The 17,269-nt window shown below is 39.7% G+C and overlaps 1 protein-coding gene across 1 annotated transcript in view; it reads left to right on the top strand.

The window, feature by feature from the left end:
• SEMA6A (sema domain, transmembrane domain (TM), and cytoplasmic domain, (semaphorin) 6A) overlaps positions 1-17,269 on the top strand; it is a gene marked incomplete at its 3' end in the record, with an annotated part of 38,709 nt that overhangs the window by 7,189 nt on the left and 14,251 nt on the right. Inside the window, exons 3-10 of the mRNA XM_010024753.1 lie at positions 790-850; positions 2,335-2,397; positions 3,256-3,357; positions 6,120-6,210; positions 9,426-9,545; positions 10,602-10,690; positions 11,562-11,779; positions 14,590-14,721. Coding sequence (XP_010023055.1) covers positions 790-850; positions 2,335-2,397; positions 3,256-3,357; positions 6,120-6,210; positions 9,426-9,545; positions 10,602-10,690; positions 11,562-11,779; positions 14,590-14,721 — 876 coding nt within the window. The remainder of the gene's footprint in view (positions 1-789; positions 851-2,334; positions 2,398-3,255; positions 3,358-6,119; positions 6,211-9,425; positions 9,546-10,601; positions 10,691-11,561; positions 11,780-14,589; positions 14,722-17,269) is intronic.

The following is a 17,269-nucleotide window of genomic DNA, read 5'->3' as shown; positions in this document are numbered from 1 at the left end:
GGGGTTGGTGTCCCCCCCCCCCCCCCCCCCCGCCATTTTAGGTTTCAGTTCTCAGTTTCCAGGGAGGAGAATGTTTATGACTATCTCTTTACCTGAGTAGCTGAAACTATTTCCTTTTTCCAGGGAGAGATTGGCAGTTAATTGTAGAAAAGGACAGGTTCTCAGGAAGACAGGAAAGGGAATGCAATCAAGAAGTGTGAACTTTTTCCAGCAGTGTGTTTTAGTTTAGTTTGGCCACTGGTGTGTGAAGAGAAGAATGATTTCTGTGAATAGCTTCGTGGCTGTCAGCCTTTTGCCTACCATATTATCAATCAACTTATCACAGCTGAGGTTAGACATGTAATTTCAAATAAATAAATAAATAGACAAATAAATAAATAAACAAACCGATAAATAAATAGCTAAATTAAAAGAGAAGGAGAAAGGGGGAGAGCAAAAGCATCTGCATGCTAGATTGTGGCATCTGCTGTAGGACCTACAGAGCAGAAATTATATGAGGCTCATCTTCTTTCCAAAATCTCATTTGTTCAGATAATTGCTTTTGGGAAAGAATCTCGCTTTGAAGTTTTGTAGCATTTTTCTTTTTCTAATAATGGGAAGGAAAACAGTTTATATATGAAAGTGCTTTTCTGGGAGAAGCAGGCAGTGCTGCCAGTGGTGTTCCGGGGTAAGACCTGTGATCTTATTTGAATGGATTATGGATTATCTCGTGGTAGATAACTCTCTTCATAGAAAATGAGCTATCTTACTAGTCCATTTGACTTTATGTTCATTTGCCTTCGTTTACAGGGACCATATTTATACCGTTGATATGGACACATCACATACAGAAGAAATTTATTTTAGCAAAGTAAGTAGCTTTTATCATCATCCAAAAAGAAAGGACACTAGAACAAACTTCAAATAAATAGGAAGATGGTATTGTTTCAAACCACTTGCCCGTGCTGCTGTAGAAACTGTAATAAGCAAGTAAGATGGCATTGCTAATCATATTTGAGGAAAGCTAGAATAGCAATCATGTCCTCTGTGAATTTCTGATAAGTGATTTAGCTGGGCTGATAAGTAATCTTTACTGAAATACAGTGAAGTCCCTGATGGAACATCTGTCAAACATCTATTCATTATATTCAGCAGTTTTCTGTAACAGCTATACTATCCCAATTAAGAATGCTGGAACTTTCATCATTAAAAGCCAGTGCTATTTACATATTTTCATGCACGCAAATTTTATTCACTCATGCAAGTACTCACTAAATAAAATCTTGTTATAACGTCACTTTGTAGATATATTCACATTATCTCCATGGGAAGTTTCATTCAACCTAAGAAGAGCTTTGTCTGCATTACCATATTGTGTATTGACATAAACATACTAGAAATACTCTCCCTTCAGCTCCTTTGCATTGCATTCATACTGTGCAATATGTGCCAAATACAGCCTTGGTCCAGCAGAAAATCATATGAATTTGGACACTGGATTAATCCACTGTAGGAGGGCAGAGTATTTCATTGTAAGTATGAGTGATGTTGAAGGTGAGCTTATGACCATCAGAAGCGAGGGTACAAGCTTGTAATGGAAATAAACAGTCATGGTTACTCTTTCAGCTTGGAGCCCTTCGTGAATGCACAGTGTCTCAGATTACTGATGGGAAACGCTGTCAGGACTATCGTGGCAATAGTGCCTAAGGCATCACTAACTTAGGCTATATGAAGTTTTATTATAATTAATCAGCCTACCACATTTGACCACTCCTGAAACTCATTACAAAAATATCCAGGCTGGGATTTGCCTGTAAATGTTCTGGAGAAAGAGTGTTAGCAGATAAAGTCATCAGTGTCTTGATAGATAGAAGGCTTCCTGAGCCTGTTAGCTGAATTGAAGAGGTAAGAATTACGTGAATTTGATTTCTTTGCTAAGCTAAAATATTATCTTCCAGAATACGTATTTTATTTAGAATCCAGTTAGAGTTTCTAGTCCATAAATGTTTATTCTGATTTGCAGAACAATATCAGGTTAAAAGAACAGAGGATTTAGTGCTTTCAAGAAAAATGCACATATTTTTGCAAGCTGGCCTATTGCTAAATTCTGTTGGGTTAAGCTTTAAAAAAAAAGGGATACATTTCTAGTCTAATGAATAGATGGCAATACAAAATTAAGTGCATGCTCCACATCACTGATCTTTCATTGTTGCGGTGAATTAATCACAGAGAAAGGGTGCAGAAAGCTTTCAATAAATATATGTTCAACAGCTAGTCTCCCTAAGGGACTTACACTTCTGTAATCAAATGCAACAACCTCTGGGCTCTAATTGATTTCTTTCTTGATCCTTGTAGAAATTGACATGGAAATCTAGACAAGCTGATGTAGACACATGCAGAATGAAGGGGAAACATAAGGTAGGCAATTTTCATTTCTTCTGCATCTGCCACTTTAGTTTAGTTGCTTCACTATTATCTCAGGCTGCTGCCTGTGATGTGGAATGGATCATGCCATTCACTTCTTGCCAGTAATTGCTTTTTCCATCAACTTACTGAAGGCTTTAATTTGCAAAAATAGTTTACTTTTAATGTGATAAAACATTACAACAGGAGACACAGGAATATCCTGAAATACTTAAGGCACTGAGGTTTTTGGACATAATGCTTAGCGTACTGATTTTGCTTACCACTTGTCTCAAAAACTAAGTGCTGCTGTCCATCCTCCTGAAGGAATTTACCGGTAACTTTGTGTAAAGCATCAGAAAGCTTGAATGTGTACAGATGTTGAAGGACTGTTTCTCACACCAATTTTAGCCTACTGTATGTAACCTGTGACTAGCATATGTGGTATCAGAACTAGGTGTAGTATCTTTGATTCTTTACATCTGCTTCCCCTTCTAGTTACGGATGCTTAATGCCAATACATTGCACTGGTAATGCTACTGTCTTAAGCAATGTAGGTGAGAGGAAGATCAGATTTTTCATTCTTGGGGAAAGCAACAGCTTTAAAACAGAATTCACCTATGTGAACAATAGCAAAATCTGAGCTATCAATATAATATCTTCAGTTCTTTGTAACCATTTTTAAACCACTAGAATATAAAGCAATTACATCTTGCTCATTGTCAGTTAAACATAGATGAAATAAAGCTGAGAATATCACAGTGGCTACCAGCCAGTTTCATTTTAGACCTGACAATGAAATATCATGGCATAAAAATAAAACCAAACACTCAAAATGCAGTAGTTGAAATTCTTTTTATTATTTTTCTTCAGGATGAGTGTCATAATTTTATTAAGGTTCTCCTAAAAAGAAATGAGGATACACTGTTTATCTGTGGAACAAATGCATTCAACCCTTCTTGCAGGAACTACAAGGTATGTGATCTGTTTGTGGGATTTCATTTATGCCTTGTCTTTCTGTTGGATTTATTGTGACTCTGCTGGCAGCAGCATGAGGTTGTCATTCAACAGTGCATCATTCAACTCTGTAGCATTTATCCCCACTTGTTTCAGTGCTACAGAGCTCAGTATTGACTGTATTTCTGAGGATTTCTCAGGCTGATTACCTACCTCTTTTCAACTCCTGCACGTCAAGAGTTTATTGCTAGTTTGTATTGCCCTCCACAGATGCAGAGTCCTTCAGATCTCTGCCTGGGTATGCGGTTACTCATCAGAAAGTTCCTCAGCTTGTTACTGACACCCACATCAAGTCATAGACTTATGCCAAGGCTTGCCTCTGGAGTAGCACATTTTAAATGTCGCTGTTGTACTGTTCTCAATACCAAAGCCAGTACTTAAGACACTTGAGGGCTTAGCACAGCAAACCCTGAGAAGATTAGTGCTGGGCACCCAGCAGATAGCTATGGAGATCCCATGGCATAGTGTGCTGTGGAAGTGATTGACAGCAGATCTCCACAGGGAAAGGTACAGCAAGAGGGTGATGTATTCCTCACTAGCTGAGAATCTGCAAAGCCAAAACATTATCCTGAGCAGTGTAGAAAAGTGTGCTGGTCTGTGGATGCTCAACATTAATTCCCTGATCCCAGATTCTTCCTTTGACATAGTGTATCCTGGTTATCTGCATTTATTCAAATATTTCCCATTGTCTCAGGCTTGCAGGGCCTGGGGGGATGTCTCTGAAGTAACTTTGAAATTAATTTACTAAGGCCCTTTTAATATACAGACTCTGCTTTTCCAGGCACTGCTGTGTCCCACAGGTCATTTCTCATCCTTCTTTAGGAAAAAGAAAATTCAGCTTTGATAATGCTCTTTCTGACAAAGTCACAGCACAATTTTCATTCATTTCACTGGGCTCAGAGTTATTGTAAGAAAAAAACCAAACCAGAGTAAAGACATTAACATCCAGGAAATCGACTTCCTTAGTGGTATTTGCTGCGACTGCTGCTCTTCCTTGCTTTTTCTGCAATGCTGCTTTAACTTGTTTAGCCACTGTGATGGCTATAGTTCTAGGAAACACAGAAAAGAAGTTCAGAGTAGTCTTTTATTTCCATCTGTGAAGGAAGAATCAAATTTGAATAAAAATACAAGCCTGTGTCATGGTAATTGTGTGGTGCAGATAGCTGCTTTGTTAACAGCCCTTTCTTCTTTTCTTGCATTCTGCTCCTAGCATGCAATGAAGCTTCTTGGTCTCAATGCTGTATTTAGTCTTCTAGAACAGCTCATAATTTTTTAGCTCTTAATGCCATTAATGTAGCTAACAAACCTCAACCAGACCCCTTGCTAGAAAGCTGTCTTTCAATACAGCCACAGATTTCCTTGGCATCCTGATGGGAGGCATATAAATGGCCCTTCTTATCCTTACTGCAGAAGTCTCATTCACTGTGATGCATGGCCTCTGCACACTGCTTCACCTGTTGCTGAGCTGCAGGGTCTGGGTAATGGTACCTCTGGAAGTCAGCAAAGGTGTCTCCAGCACCTGCTCTGGCCTTTCCTCCACGTATTTCTGCATTATGTAGAAAGACAACTAAAGTTGTGCCAAGTAGAAAACAGGGCTATTCCTCTACCCTACCAGTGGCAGTGTGGATGAGCCTGAGGTGTGGGGCTTGGTGAACCAAAAGTTGCTTAGGACTGTAACTAGTTTCCTTTCACTATCATGTGAAATGCTTTCTAGCCCTTGAATAGACACAACTAATTCCCTTCCGGGTGGGTTCTGACAGGAGGGATACATGACAGAAAACAAATGGTGACCATTGGAGGACTTGGCTGCTATAACATGCAAGCTAAAAGTTTATTGGAGTAGTTGATGGTGCCAGGTGGGTTATTTTTCATGCTCTGTGAATTTGTATTGTATGTGATTTATACAGTATGAGCTGATGACCTTACTTGAATATGCTAGAAAGATTCTTATTCCCAAAATACGATAGTGTAAGAACTTAAAGAGGTAAGATCTGTACCTTTCCCCCGTAGCTCACTAAACCCTCTTGAACTTAGTGTAAAGTTGACCTGTACATTTGTATGATTATCAGTGCTCAGGGTGAATTTATTTCCCAGGATTTACACTTAAGCCTCAGATTTTACAGTTCCCGCACAGATTAATTCTTGCCTGATGGTAAGAGGATTTCTCCATGACACAGACTCAACTGATAGAGTAAGACTTGAAGAGCATCCTTCTGAGTATGCAAATCAAGGAAGAGAGCACCACTGTTGAGACTAGAGCAGAAGGATCTCTGGACTTTGGGGAGAAAAATGCACACACAGATAATTGTCCTAATGTTTCTTCTGACTGGTGTTGCTTGCAGTCTTTTCTGTGTATAAGAGTGCTTCTGTTGGATCACTGTTGAGGATAAATTTTGAATCCTTGCCAGAACCACAGACCACATAGCCTGCTACAGTTCAACAGGAAGCTTGTGTACAGATAAAATATAGACTGAAGACTTTTGTAAAATGTGTCGGGGTAAGAGTGGTTAGCTCTAAAAGATTGCCTGACTTACTGGATGCACTTTTTCCAGGTTGATTTTATTTAACACCATGATTTTTGCTGGGTTTTTAACTCATAGTAAGAGCATAGTTAGAGAAAGCTCCTTCGTCCCTGCCCGGAAAAGAAGAATCACTGTCACAAGTCTCATCCTGGGTAACAAGTTATTTTTCTCTCTAAGGAGCTCCCTTTCATTTTTCAGATGGATACCCTGGAAGTTCTGGGAGATGAATTCAGTGGGATGGCCAGGTGCCCCTATGATGCAAAGCATGCCAACGTTGCGTTGTTTGCAGGTAAAATGACAGAGATAAATATTTTCTTTCTGTCCTGCAGCCCAGGCTTGTCATAGCACTCTGTCTCTTGAGTCCAGAATGTGAAAATCTAAGATATGGCAAAGGGAGTGAATAATGACTAAAAACAAGGGGCATAAGGAAATCACTTGCACAGAAACCTCGCCTTCTCTAGGATTAGCTTCACTATCATAAACACTACCTGAAGCCTGAGTTTCCTGATTCAATATTTCAGTATTTCTTGGATTGGTGATAATATTATGCCAGACCAGTGTGAGGCACCATTTCTAGCTGCATCCAGCTTCTGCAGAAGTCAAGGAAAGTCAAGGTTTATGTGAACTTTAATGAGAGGTGGGCGGGACATGGCAGGGGGCTTGGAACTAGATGATCTTAAGGTCTTTTCCATCTTTAACTATTCTATGATTCTATTACTATAAGGGTGGTGAGGCACTGGAATGGGTTGCCCGAGGAAGTTGTGAATGCTCCATCCCTGGCAGTGTTCAAGGCCAGGTTGGACGGGGTCTTGAGTAACATGGTTTATTGTGAGGTGTCCCTGCCCATGGCAGGGGGGTTGGAATTAGATGATCTTAAGGTCCTTTCGAACCCTAACTATTCTATGATTCTATGACATGCTCTTTAACAGCTCTAAGCTTAAGTTAAACTTCATAATAAAAGGAAGTTAAGTAACATGCTGTAATGTGCCTTTTTCTTACTCTAGAAGGAAAGGGAAAGTGATTTTATTTTAAAGCAGAAAACATCTCAGTGTGGTGTTACCGGTTGTTGCAGACAACAAAGAAAAATGTGTTGGTTAATAATGAATTATGCTGCATGCAGCAGAATACAGTTAACTCTGGTTTCTACTATAATAGTTAAGAAAAGTGAGTGATTATTAATGGAGTTGATTTGGGCTGTTGATTGTGTGGTATTTTTGTACCTCTCCTCAGGAAGTCCTGATTAAATTGTTTCTTTATTGAACTTCTCTTGGTGTGAACCATGCTGATCTTTTCTTATCTTGTAAAGTAGGTGGTAAAGATAGTACCAAAGTCAGACATGATAATGCCAGTCCTCTTCAGTATGTATGATACTAGAAAGCAGAGCTTGGGTGCTCACATGGAAATACTTTAGCCAGTCCTCTGAAGATTTAAGAGTGTGTGAGTGTTTCAGCCACTCTCAAGTGAATCTGTGGCTGAAGAGCTGTAGTAAGCACTACTGTGTTTGAGGTGGCATCATCTGCCTCAGGAGAGATTTTATAGCAGATTGCATTTTTTTTTTCTTTTTTACTCTTTAAAAAAGTGTAAATAAATGGGTCCTTTTGTTTCAAAATGCTGATGATGATGATGGTGGTAATACGTAGTTTCTTAATTCCAGTCAAAAGAACATAAAGTAGAAATTCTCTGATTATAGCAGGTAATTCATAAACCATGGAAAGAGACACCTTCAGAGAAAGATTTATCCCATGTGTCTCAGATTCCCTATCCTTAGGGCTGTCTGAACAACCTTTCAGAAGAGCAGTTCTTACAGTACTGGCCAAGAAAGTGTTTATGACCAGCTTACTGTAAACATTTACTTTACATGCAGCTGAAGTTTGGTAAGATGACTCCCAGTCTGTCACTGAAGAAGTCCTCGCAGGATTGGAAAATAAAAAAATATTTGTAGAAATGATCATGCTCTTTCACGGTGATTCAGAGTAAATGTGATACTGTTCAAATACATTCTCGTAGAATATACCCTGTAAATCTGCTTGCCTCAGAAAATCACCATTTTATATGCCATACACATTGATACTCATGGTAACTCTTTGGGAGTGCAGCGAAAAGCAGTTTCAGAGCAGTTTAGGGCACTAGTCCAGCTCATCTGAGTCTGTTGGGTGCACTTACATGAATATGGCTCTTCTTGCAGTCTGTAGCTATTACAGCTGATATGCGCAAATTGTGATTGGTCACATGGTCTTCAGGAACTTGGCAGGAAAAGAAAAGAAAGTGTGATTGTATTGTTATGAGTTCAGACATCCATATCTAAACAATTCCGCTTTTTATTCTATTTTAAAATTGTTTTTACTATCTGCTTTTTTTTTTTTTGTAGTTATTTTTTCTGTTTTGCTAAGAGAAAAAGACCATTTTTAAATAGCCAAATAATGATGGGAAATGTAGGGGCTCAGAACAAAGATTACAGCCCTGCAAATAAAAAAAGAGTCTGATTTTAAACTCTTGAGCTGAAACAAAAGATTGTCTGTAAGTGCAATGGGGAGATCTTTACCAATAGCAGCCTCTCTGCTTTCTGCTGGGTATGTCCTCAGTGCTGGTGATCTCAAGGCCCAGCACACAACATAATCTCTGTCAAAAGAGATGGCGTCCATTGTGATTTTTATGTAGACACAACAGAGTTGTGTCCTCATGCTGCAATGCTTGCGCTCCTACCAGACATCAAGTTCCAAGATCTGTCTCACACATGAAAACAGCCCTGTACAGCTACCATGACCCGCAAACTGATTAGACAACAAATGGAATTTCAAAATGTTGGAACTAATGCTTTTGCCTTCTAACAGCTTTGCATTTTTTGGTTGTCCTTGGCGTGCCATTTTTTAGACCCCTTTAATTGCTTGTCCTTCAGTTATTTAAGAGAGAGGAATGCATAATTCATGCAGAAAATGCCTGAAACACGTTTTAGAAAAGAAACATAGATAGGCAGTCCTCCTTCATCTCTTTGCATCCCTGTTTCGCCTGGGGTCTGTGCATGCTGTTTAATTTTTTGCTAGTGATCTTTGGCAGAGGAGGAGTGCTCTCAAAGGGAGAAATTTGCATAAGTGTCAATTAGCTGCAGTCCATAAGACCCGTCTGGCTTGCCCTCCCAGTTAAAACTAACAGTTCTGTCATGGTTTCCCCGTATTTGTTTTGCTCACAAACATAGGCAGAATTTATGAGAATTGAACCAGAAGCGTGTGCAGGGAAACTGAACACGGTATGACTTACCTAAGCTGGAGAAAAATTACCCATAAGGTTTTTTTCTCCCATGGCATGCCTCTGAAATAACAGTTTTGAAAATTGGTGACATCCTTGTTCAGTGCTCAGACCCCTTTACCTAACTGAATTTTTTCCCTGAATGTTCCTAAGGAGATTGCGATGATACTGTTTGCCCCATCTCATTTGACTGATGAGAGAAACCAATTACATTGTTTCAAGTGTGCCTCCCCTCTTGTTTCTTCTTTCCTTTCTCCCCAGAGGGAAAGCTGTATTCTGCCACAGTGACCGACTTCCTTGCAATAGATGCAGTCATATACCGGAGCCTTGGAGACAGCCCAACTCTGCGGACAGTTAAACATGACTCAAAGTGGTTGAAAGGTAGATAAACAAACAAAACGAAAAATGCAGCATCCCTGATGAGAGTCTTGTATTCCTGACAGACCTCTGTGTCATTTCATTTCACCACCGCTTTCTGGCAGAAAGAAGCAACTAGATTACATCTCATACTTGTACTGATCTGTTTATCTCTCTCCTTCTCCTGACCCCAAGTTACTGGATCTGACAGAAACTGTGAGCAGGGTAGATCACAACATATACCTCAGCAAGCTTTCCAAGCTGAAATACATCAGCTTACAGCTGTTGGATATAAAGGTTGGAACTTGCAGACCTAGGTGTGCTTGGACTGTGTTTGAAAATATTCTTGCCGCAGGAGTGTATATGGTAACAGTCAAGGCTTCATGAAGCATAGCGGGTTTGTCCTGTAACATTGAGATTCATCAATGAAAATAAAATTATGGGAATACTGCATAAAACCTTTCTTTTATGGTTCTTAGAGACTGTACAGCTGCCATTGAATTAGGCAATTTCTGTGCTCTAAATGCTCTCATTGTTAAGAACGGTGCTGTTTAGCTTCATGTAGGCGTTATGAATAGTTAGCATTTGGAATGATTTTAACAGTGAGCAAAACCATAGTTTGAAGTCTTTTTCTGTGTGCAGAAATGTTTTGCCAGGTGTCAACTTTAGCTGTCCCACTTTGCTTGCTGCTGCAGAGACGTGTCGGCAGAAACAGTTACACAGTTTGTTTTTCCCTCCGCACATAGCCTGCATGCCATGAAGAGCACTGCTTGCACCCCTCAGGCATACCACTATATATATTGCCTCTTTACCTTTCCTCATGCTCCATGCAGGGCAGACGTATTAGTGGCAAACACTTAAATAACTTTCAGTTATGTTGTCACAGGCTTGTCCCCAGCTGTCCTGTCCCCAGGCAGCGATTCTTCTACAGTGCTGATGTTGCTGGTTCTGGAAACTGAGCAAACTTGCCTGATGTGGGCATTTCACCTTTGGGTGTTTAGTGTGAATGTATTTGGCTTCTCTTTGCATGCTATATGCTGTACATGGTGCCTAAATAGGATGTCTTGGGTTTTTTCCTAGAACCGTACTTTGTCCAGGCAGTGGACTATGGCAATTACATTTACTTCTTCTTCCGAGAAATAGCAGTGGAGTACAACAGCATGGGAAAGGTAAGGGCAAAAATATTGCCTTGAATGACTTTGTCAGATTCAGGAGGAGGAAAACATATGCTGTTCTTGGACCAATGCTGTTAGCAGTGACCTTGAAATGAGAACCATAAATCATGATGACAAGGTCACCATTTTGAGAAGATTCCTATCGCTTAAGCCAAAAGGTTGGTTGGAGTGAAACATTTCAGTGCCTTGAAAAGAAACAGGGTGGTTTCTCTACAGTGATGGTGTATACTGGAATCTCTTTTCTAAAATCTTAAAACATACAAGGCAAATGTAGTTACTTCAGTTTAGTAGGAATTCGTTAGATTTCCAGAGCAGGGATATATTTTTCTTTAAGAAACCTGATTGGAGTGCTGAATAAACAGGGACAGGCATTCTGTGCTCTGCCATTCTGCAAAGAATAATTAAACACTTTCTGCATTTTTGCTAATTTCACAATAGCTTTCTGACTAAGCAGTCAGAAGAGCTGACCAAGGTCACAAAGGTGGAGGGCAGGAATAAAAGCCCAGTGAGATCTGCATAGGTTTTAAGTGCTGAAAACATAAATGTCAGAGCAGGCAGCGTGGGTTGCAGGGATTGTGAATATAAAATGTGCTTTTGTTTGGGGAAATAGAAAGCTAAGCAGTCTGCATGGAAATGAGTTTTATATGGGTTGAGGACAGATCTCCTGAAGGATTTATGACTGTATAGTAAATGCTTCAGCCTTATCTTTTATAGCACACTGTTCTAAAGCTTAATTTTTCTCTGTTTCAGATTATGGAAACGTGGGATTAAATTAAACACCTTGTTGTAAAAGCAGAATTCCAACAAAATCTTTAGTCCAAACAAATGTTCATTTCATCCATTATTTTTGCTCTGCTCCTTCTAGGTAGTTTTCCCAAGGGTGGCTCAGGTTTGCAAAAATGACATGGGAGGATCTCAGAGAGTGCTGGAAAAACAGTGGACTTCCTTTCTCAAGGCTCGTTTGAACTGCTCAGTTCCTGGCGATTCACACTTCTACTTTAACATACTCCAGGCAGTTACAGATGTTATCCATTTCAATGGTCGGGATGTTGTTTTAGCAACCTTCTCCACTCCATATAATAGGTAATAAGCACACTAACCTTTTACCTTCTGCTTCCTTCATGTTTTGCTTTTCACTGCAGTTTCTTTTTACTTTATGAAGATACAAGAAGTGGTTGCTCATACAATGTAATTATTATTTACCACATGCATACCAGTAGTTTGTGTTTCATTTTGAGATACCCTGGTATTGCTTACTACATTTTCTATCTGATAACTTAGAGCAGCTTTCAGTCATTTACTATCTGGACATGTTCCTTGGTCATACTCTCCTATATATGGGAATAATTTAGACCAGCCACCGAGAATTTTTGTAGAATGTTATTCCAAAGAGAAAACATGATTATTATTTTTCTCACAGAGAAAGGACTGGGCCTGTCCTGTTTATGTGTAAACCCCCAAGAGCCATGTTAGTACTCCTTCCGTTTATTTCATATATACCTACTGACTCTTGCATTTTCTCCTGGGACAGCCAAGAACCTAAGCTGTCCTGCTGGCTGAGGCAGAGGGTCCCCACAACATCTGAATTTCATTGTTTGTGTGGTTCCAAAAGCATCAGTTCATCTGCAAAGAATTTATTACCATTACACATTATAATGTGCTTCTCCAGAAGTTATTAGAAGAGTAGCTGTATCTAATTATTGAGGTCTCCCAGAGAAGTTAAAAAAATAGTAGCACTCTAATTAAAAAATATATTGCTGTTTCACAGAGTAATGTTTGAGCTGAAAGGGGAACTTTATTGCTGAAATTCATCTGGTTTTGCTGTAGACTCGCTATGTCTTTTAAAGCCTGACCTCAGTGAGGTCATGCACAGAACTGGCTTTAAATGAGAGTAAACCCAGGCCTGTAATGCATAATTGCTGCTTTTGACATCAAAACGCTAGGAACTGCAATGGAATAATTATGCTACCAATAGGGAATACAGAATTAAATTAAGATGATTTCTTTTTATGCAAACTGGCTTAATAAAAACAAGTGAACAAACAGAGATTCGACATCAATAAATAGGTTGTATCTTGATATAATCTCAAAACTGAAATTGTCCTCCCAGTCTGCTAGTATTTCCTGTGGCATGTTGTGAATAATACTTTTCCCTGAATTTCAAATCTAAGTACTTGGTGTTAAAATCAAGCTACTATTTTATAGGCTCCATTTTTTGTCAGATATTGAAAGGTGCATAGGTTTAGAGACACCTCATTAACAGACCTGCCTCTGACATGGGCAGATCTCTCTCATTCCTCCCCTACTGAGGAAAAGCTGCAACAAATATCTTTGATCATTGGAACAAAGCTTCAACTAGGGTGAGCTGGAAGACAGTCCCCAGCCTAATCTAAGGTCACCCAGGGCAGGAGCTAGTGACAGGGTTGTAGTGCAGTGGTTGGGCAACGGCTTGGCTGTGACGCACAGTACTCCATCCATTTGACATTATCACATGGTGGACATGCAAAATGACATCCTCAAGAGTGAAAGCTGTTGCAGTCTTCTCAATCCATTCATCACTGTGTAGTTGTGGGTTGAGCACACTTCTCAGAGCTTTTAGTTCTTTACAGCACACCTCAAGACTTTAGGGTTGTTTTTTCTTTAGGGCTTAATTCAACAAAGTGCAAAGTCTTCTAGCTGGAGTGAGTCTTGAGGTGTCTTTTAGGGTGAGGTCCTGTGTGTGACCAAGTAGACCCTTGACCAACTCTTACATCAATATACGTGTGGCTGCCTCCTTTTGAAACTCCTGTGTAGCATTACATTAATAGAGCTTTGAAGCTTCCTTCCATATAAAACACAATCTGTGGAGATCAAAGACTGATACTGTCTCCCTACTTCTTGTTTCCTTCAGTAATAATAATTTTGAAACCTTCTAATATTTAAACACTTATTTTTCTATCAATTTATATACCTTTATGAATTCAACTTTATTCTCTGTCGCAGTATTACGGTTCCTACATTTTTAATGTGGTGTATAATATCCTAGTAGCTAAAAGCAAGATTGAAAGCCCCAGCCAGCTGGGTTCATGCTATTTACCTGATAAAATCAAGCAGTGAAAGTCAGACACGAATACAGTAGTTTGTGTGTAAAAAAATGAAAGGTGGGTAAATGAATAATTCATGCTTCCAAGTGACTGACCATGGGAAACCCCTGTGCTTTTTAGAAAGTATGTAGGTAAGGATATAATTAGGTTTAGGAAGTTGCATGCAAATAATCAAAAAGCTGAAATTTACAGCTTTATGATCTAAAAATAAAATTGAATTTGCTTCTATAAGCTCTTTACACCTCATTGAGTTAAGCAAATTCCTGAGCATAATTAAATCCTTTCTTCTGGGAAAACTTGGAGATCAGGCTCTGGGAGGATGAAGTAATAACATGTAAATGCCAGCTCAGTGGTACATTGCAGCATTCTCCCAGTTTGATCAGCACCAACTTTTGGACTTTATGCAGTGTATTTTTGAGCCATGACAGGAACTGTGAGAATTCATACCGAGAGATATTGAGACTTACAAGAACTTTAATTTTTTAATGGGCTCTGAATAAGACTGACTATTACTCCTTATGCATCACCAGTGGTACCCAGAGTCCCACAGATTTTTTTCCTTTCTTCAGGATTGTTGCAATTGCTTCTTACTGTAGAGGATTTGAAACAAATTGTTCTGGCAGGAGCTGTCTGCTGATTGGTATATTTGAGCTTTTTCCATGGGGCTGGCTTTTCCTAACAATACTGAGAGGTTACAGAATTCAGGATTGAGTAGCCCGTGACAGGAAGTCTTCTATACAGCATGTTTTTCACTCAAGATCTTATGCACTGCAGAATCAGTAACAGTTTCTGGGAAATGTCACTTTGCAGCATCCCTGGCTCTGCAGTCTGTGCCTATGACATGCTTGACATTGCCAATGTATTTACTGGGAGATTCAAAGAACAAAAGTCTCCAGACTCAACGTGGACACCAGTTCCTGACGAACGAGTGCCCAAGCCCAGGTATGTTTCATGTATAGTGACATTGTTCTGTTCCTGCACACAAAACAGAGGGGTTTGATAATTTGAACAGCCTTGTAAGGTGCAGATGCAATTGAAAATTCATAATGTAACAGTGAAATAGAAGTTGAGTTGCATTTGGATCTAAGGTATGTGAGTGAGAATTTTTCCACTTAAGCAAGATTCGTGTAACATAAATCAAGCCAACGTCAGATCCAGTTGGTCAGAATAATCTTATCACATAAGAGTGGTGTGTGTTACACACCTGTTGCAAATTGGTTCAGTAATGGATATATATTATTACAAAGCCTGCATCAGTTCTGTGGTTTGCTGTTCTGCAGTAACATGCAATTAATGTACTACAGAGGAAGCATCACGGGGAGAAAAAAACAGCATTCTGTCAAAATGGAGGTTCAGTTTACCTCATTCCTCCTGTGAGTTGTTTTCCCTGCTTTCACTTCCAGCCTGTTTGCATGTGGCTCCTCTATTACACCCTCTTTGTATTTCCTACAAGCTCTCATTTTGTACAGGTTGCTGTTGACAGCCACTTGTTAACTTATTTACACCAGTGGCATTTTGCTCTGAGAATATGATATGAATGTAGATGAAGCAAATTCATTTATCTCAGTCGATCTCTACCACTTTAAAGTATGTTTTACATTGCTTGGGATATGTTAAGTAACTTCAGAAGAAAAAATTATCTGAAGCTCTGTGGTGGCAACTGAGTTTCTGCCTAAATCCAAATTTGGCCCATCATGTTTTAGAGTTGCCGAGTATAGTATTCCTGTGCTGTCTTTATTCTGAAGTTGTCACTCAAGAGAAGAGCCTGGAGGTGACTGGAAAATCTGTTAACTTCTGTGTCTGTTTTCAGTCTGAGCCTTAGTAAAGCACATGCTAGCACTGCTGCTGGATTTTCTTCTCCTTTTTGCAGTGTTTCAACAATTCATTCACACAATGGGCTCCCTTGGTAGTGCAAGGCTGCATGAGGGCTCCAAGGTCATTTCTTTGGAACTTACTTAGAGAATATTGGGAGGGAAGGGGGAAAGGAGAGAGAAATCGTCTCTTTCAGTAGAAGGAAGAAGAGAGCTGCATTAAGAGTTTGTGGAATAAGCCAATAGCAAGCTAACGGTTATGATCAAGACAGGAAAATGCAGCTCCTTCTTAGCCGCTAGTGAAGCGGTGAACACTCATGTAACATTTGGCCTTAAATCTGCTTAATAGAAATAATTATTACTTATAAGTCACGTTGAAATGCATGAGAGGCAAAAGACGCCTTTGACATAACGTGATTTTTATTTGGATATCTCTCTATAGTGCAGAAACATTAGTGCTCCTATTGATCCTAACATTTCTACGAACCATACTGGAGCCTTTCAGGGGCCTCGCTTCCCTTTTTGGCTGAGATGCACAGCAGGGTTTACTTTGTTTTACGTTTATACGATTAAACCAGTTTTGCGAATAAAGAACAGGATTAATCCTATCATGTGATTAGGATTTAGGAGGAAGTAGGCCCCCAGATTAGGTATACAAAAACGACAGGGACCATGGTGCCAAAAGGCATAGGCTGCTCCCTAGAGTTCTCTAGGAATATCACCTTATGAATCAGCGCCCCGCCAATGACTGGTGGTGCCCTTAGTTTCTCCTTCTCTCCCTCTATTGCTAATTGTATATGCAGTTACAAGACAGCCAAGCTATTTTGGGTACAAAAAGGACAACTACAGAGTCCCTACGTGTCGTGTTCATTGTGCAGCTGTGTGGGACCAGACCCACTGACCCAGCTAATCACCTTCAGTGCTATGCTACCTTCCTACATAACATTTAGATACCTAAGTTGTGAATACTTATCTAAATCTGTGTGACAGATGTGACAGGACCACTCTATGTTTTGTTCAAGTTGACATTATTCCATTGATGATAGTGGCTCTACCCGCATCAAAGCAGATGAAAACTGGACACTGCAGCATATTTATGAGTGGGTAGTCCATCTTTCCATCTCAGAGTGGCTGCAAGGCGTGAAGAATCATAATGCTGTATGAAGTGGGATCAAATGGACCCTTTGTTGGAGAAAATAACCCACAAAATATTAGTAGGTGAATTATTTTGCTTCATCCTGTGTAGAGATGATCTCTCCAGGAAGGAAGGTTAAGTTACCTGTGAAGAGCAGGGTGGATTTTAGGAATAGGGTGAGCAGATTTGCATGTAAGTTGTCAAAGAATATTTAGGTAACGTTTCAGTGAAAGCCCCCAATGTGTTACCGTATTGAAATCTCATCCAGACTGAAAAAAGGGTAAAACCTATGTTTACATGGATGCTTACTGGGTTGTCTTCTCCAATAATCCACTTTCTACAAGAAAGGACTGAAAGCGACATTTCTTTCACATATGCTAAAAAGATCAACTTCCTTCTGTATGTTAAGGACTGCCTTTATTCCAGGAAAGAACAGTCCACTAGGATAGTTACAGATCAGAAAACCCCTTGTGCCAGTGGGCAGCATCAAGCTATGCACACGTGCAGTGATTATGTTCCACGTAAGTGGATGAACTACAAACTG

Source organism: Nestor notabilis, unplaced genomic scaffold, assembly GCF_000696875.1.
Source record: "Nestor notabilis isolate BGI_N333 unplaced genomic scaffold, ASM69687v1 scaffold3582, whole genome shotgun sequence".
Lineage (NCBI taxonomy): Eukaryota > Metazoa > Chordata > Aves > Psittaciformes > Psittacidae > Nestor > Nestor notabilis.
This window is presented reverse-complemented; position numbering and strand designations above follow the sequence as displayed.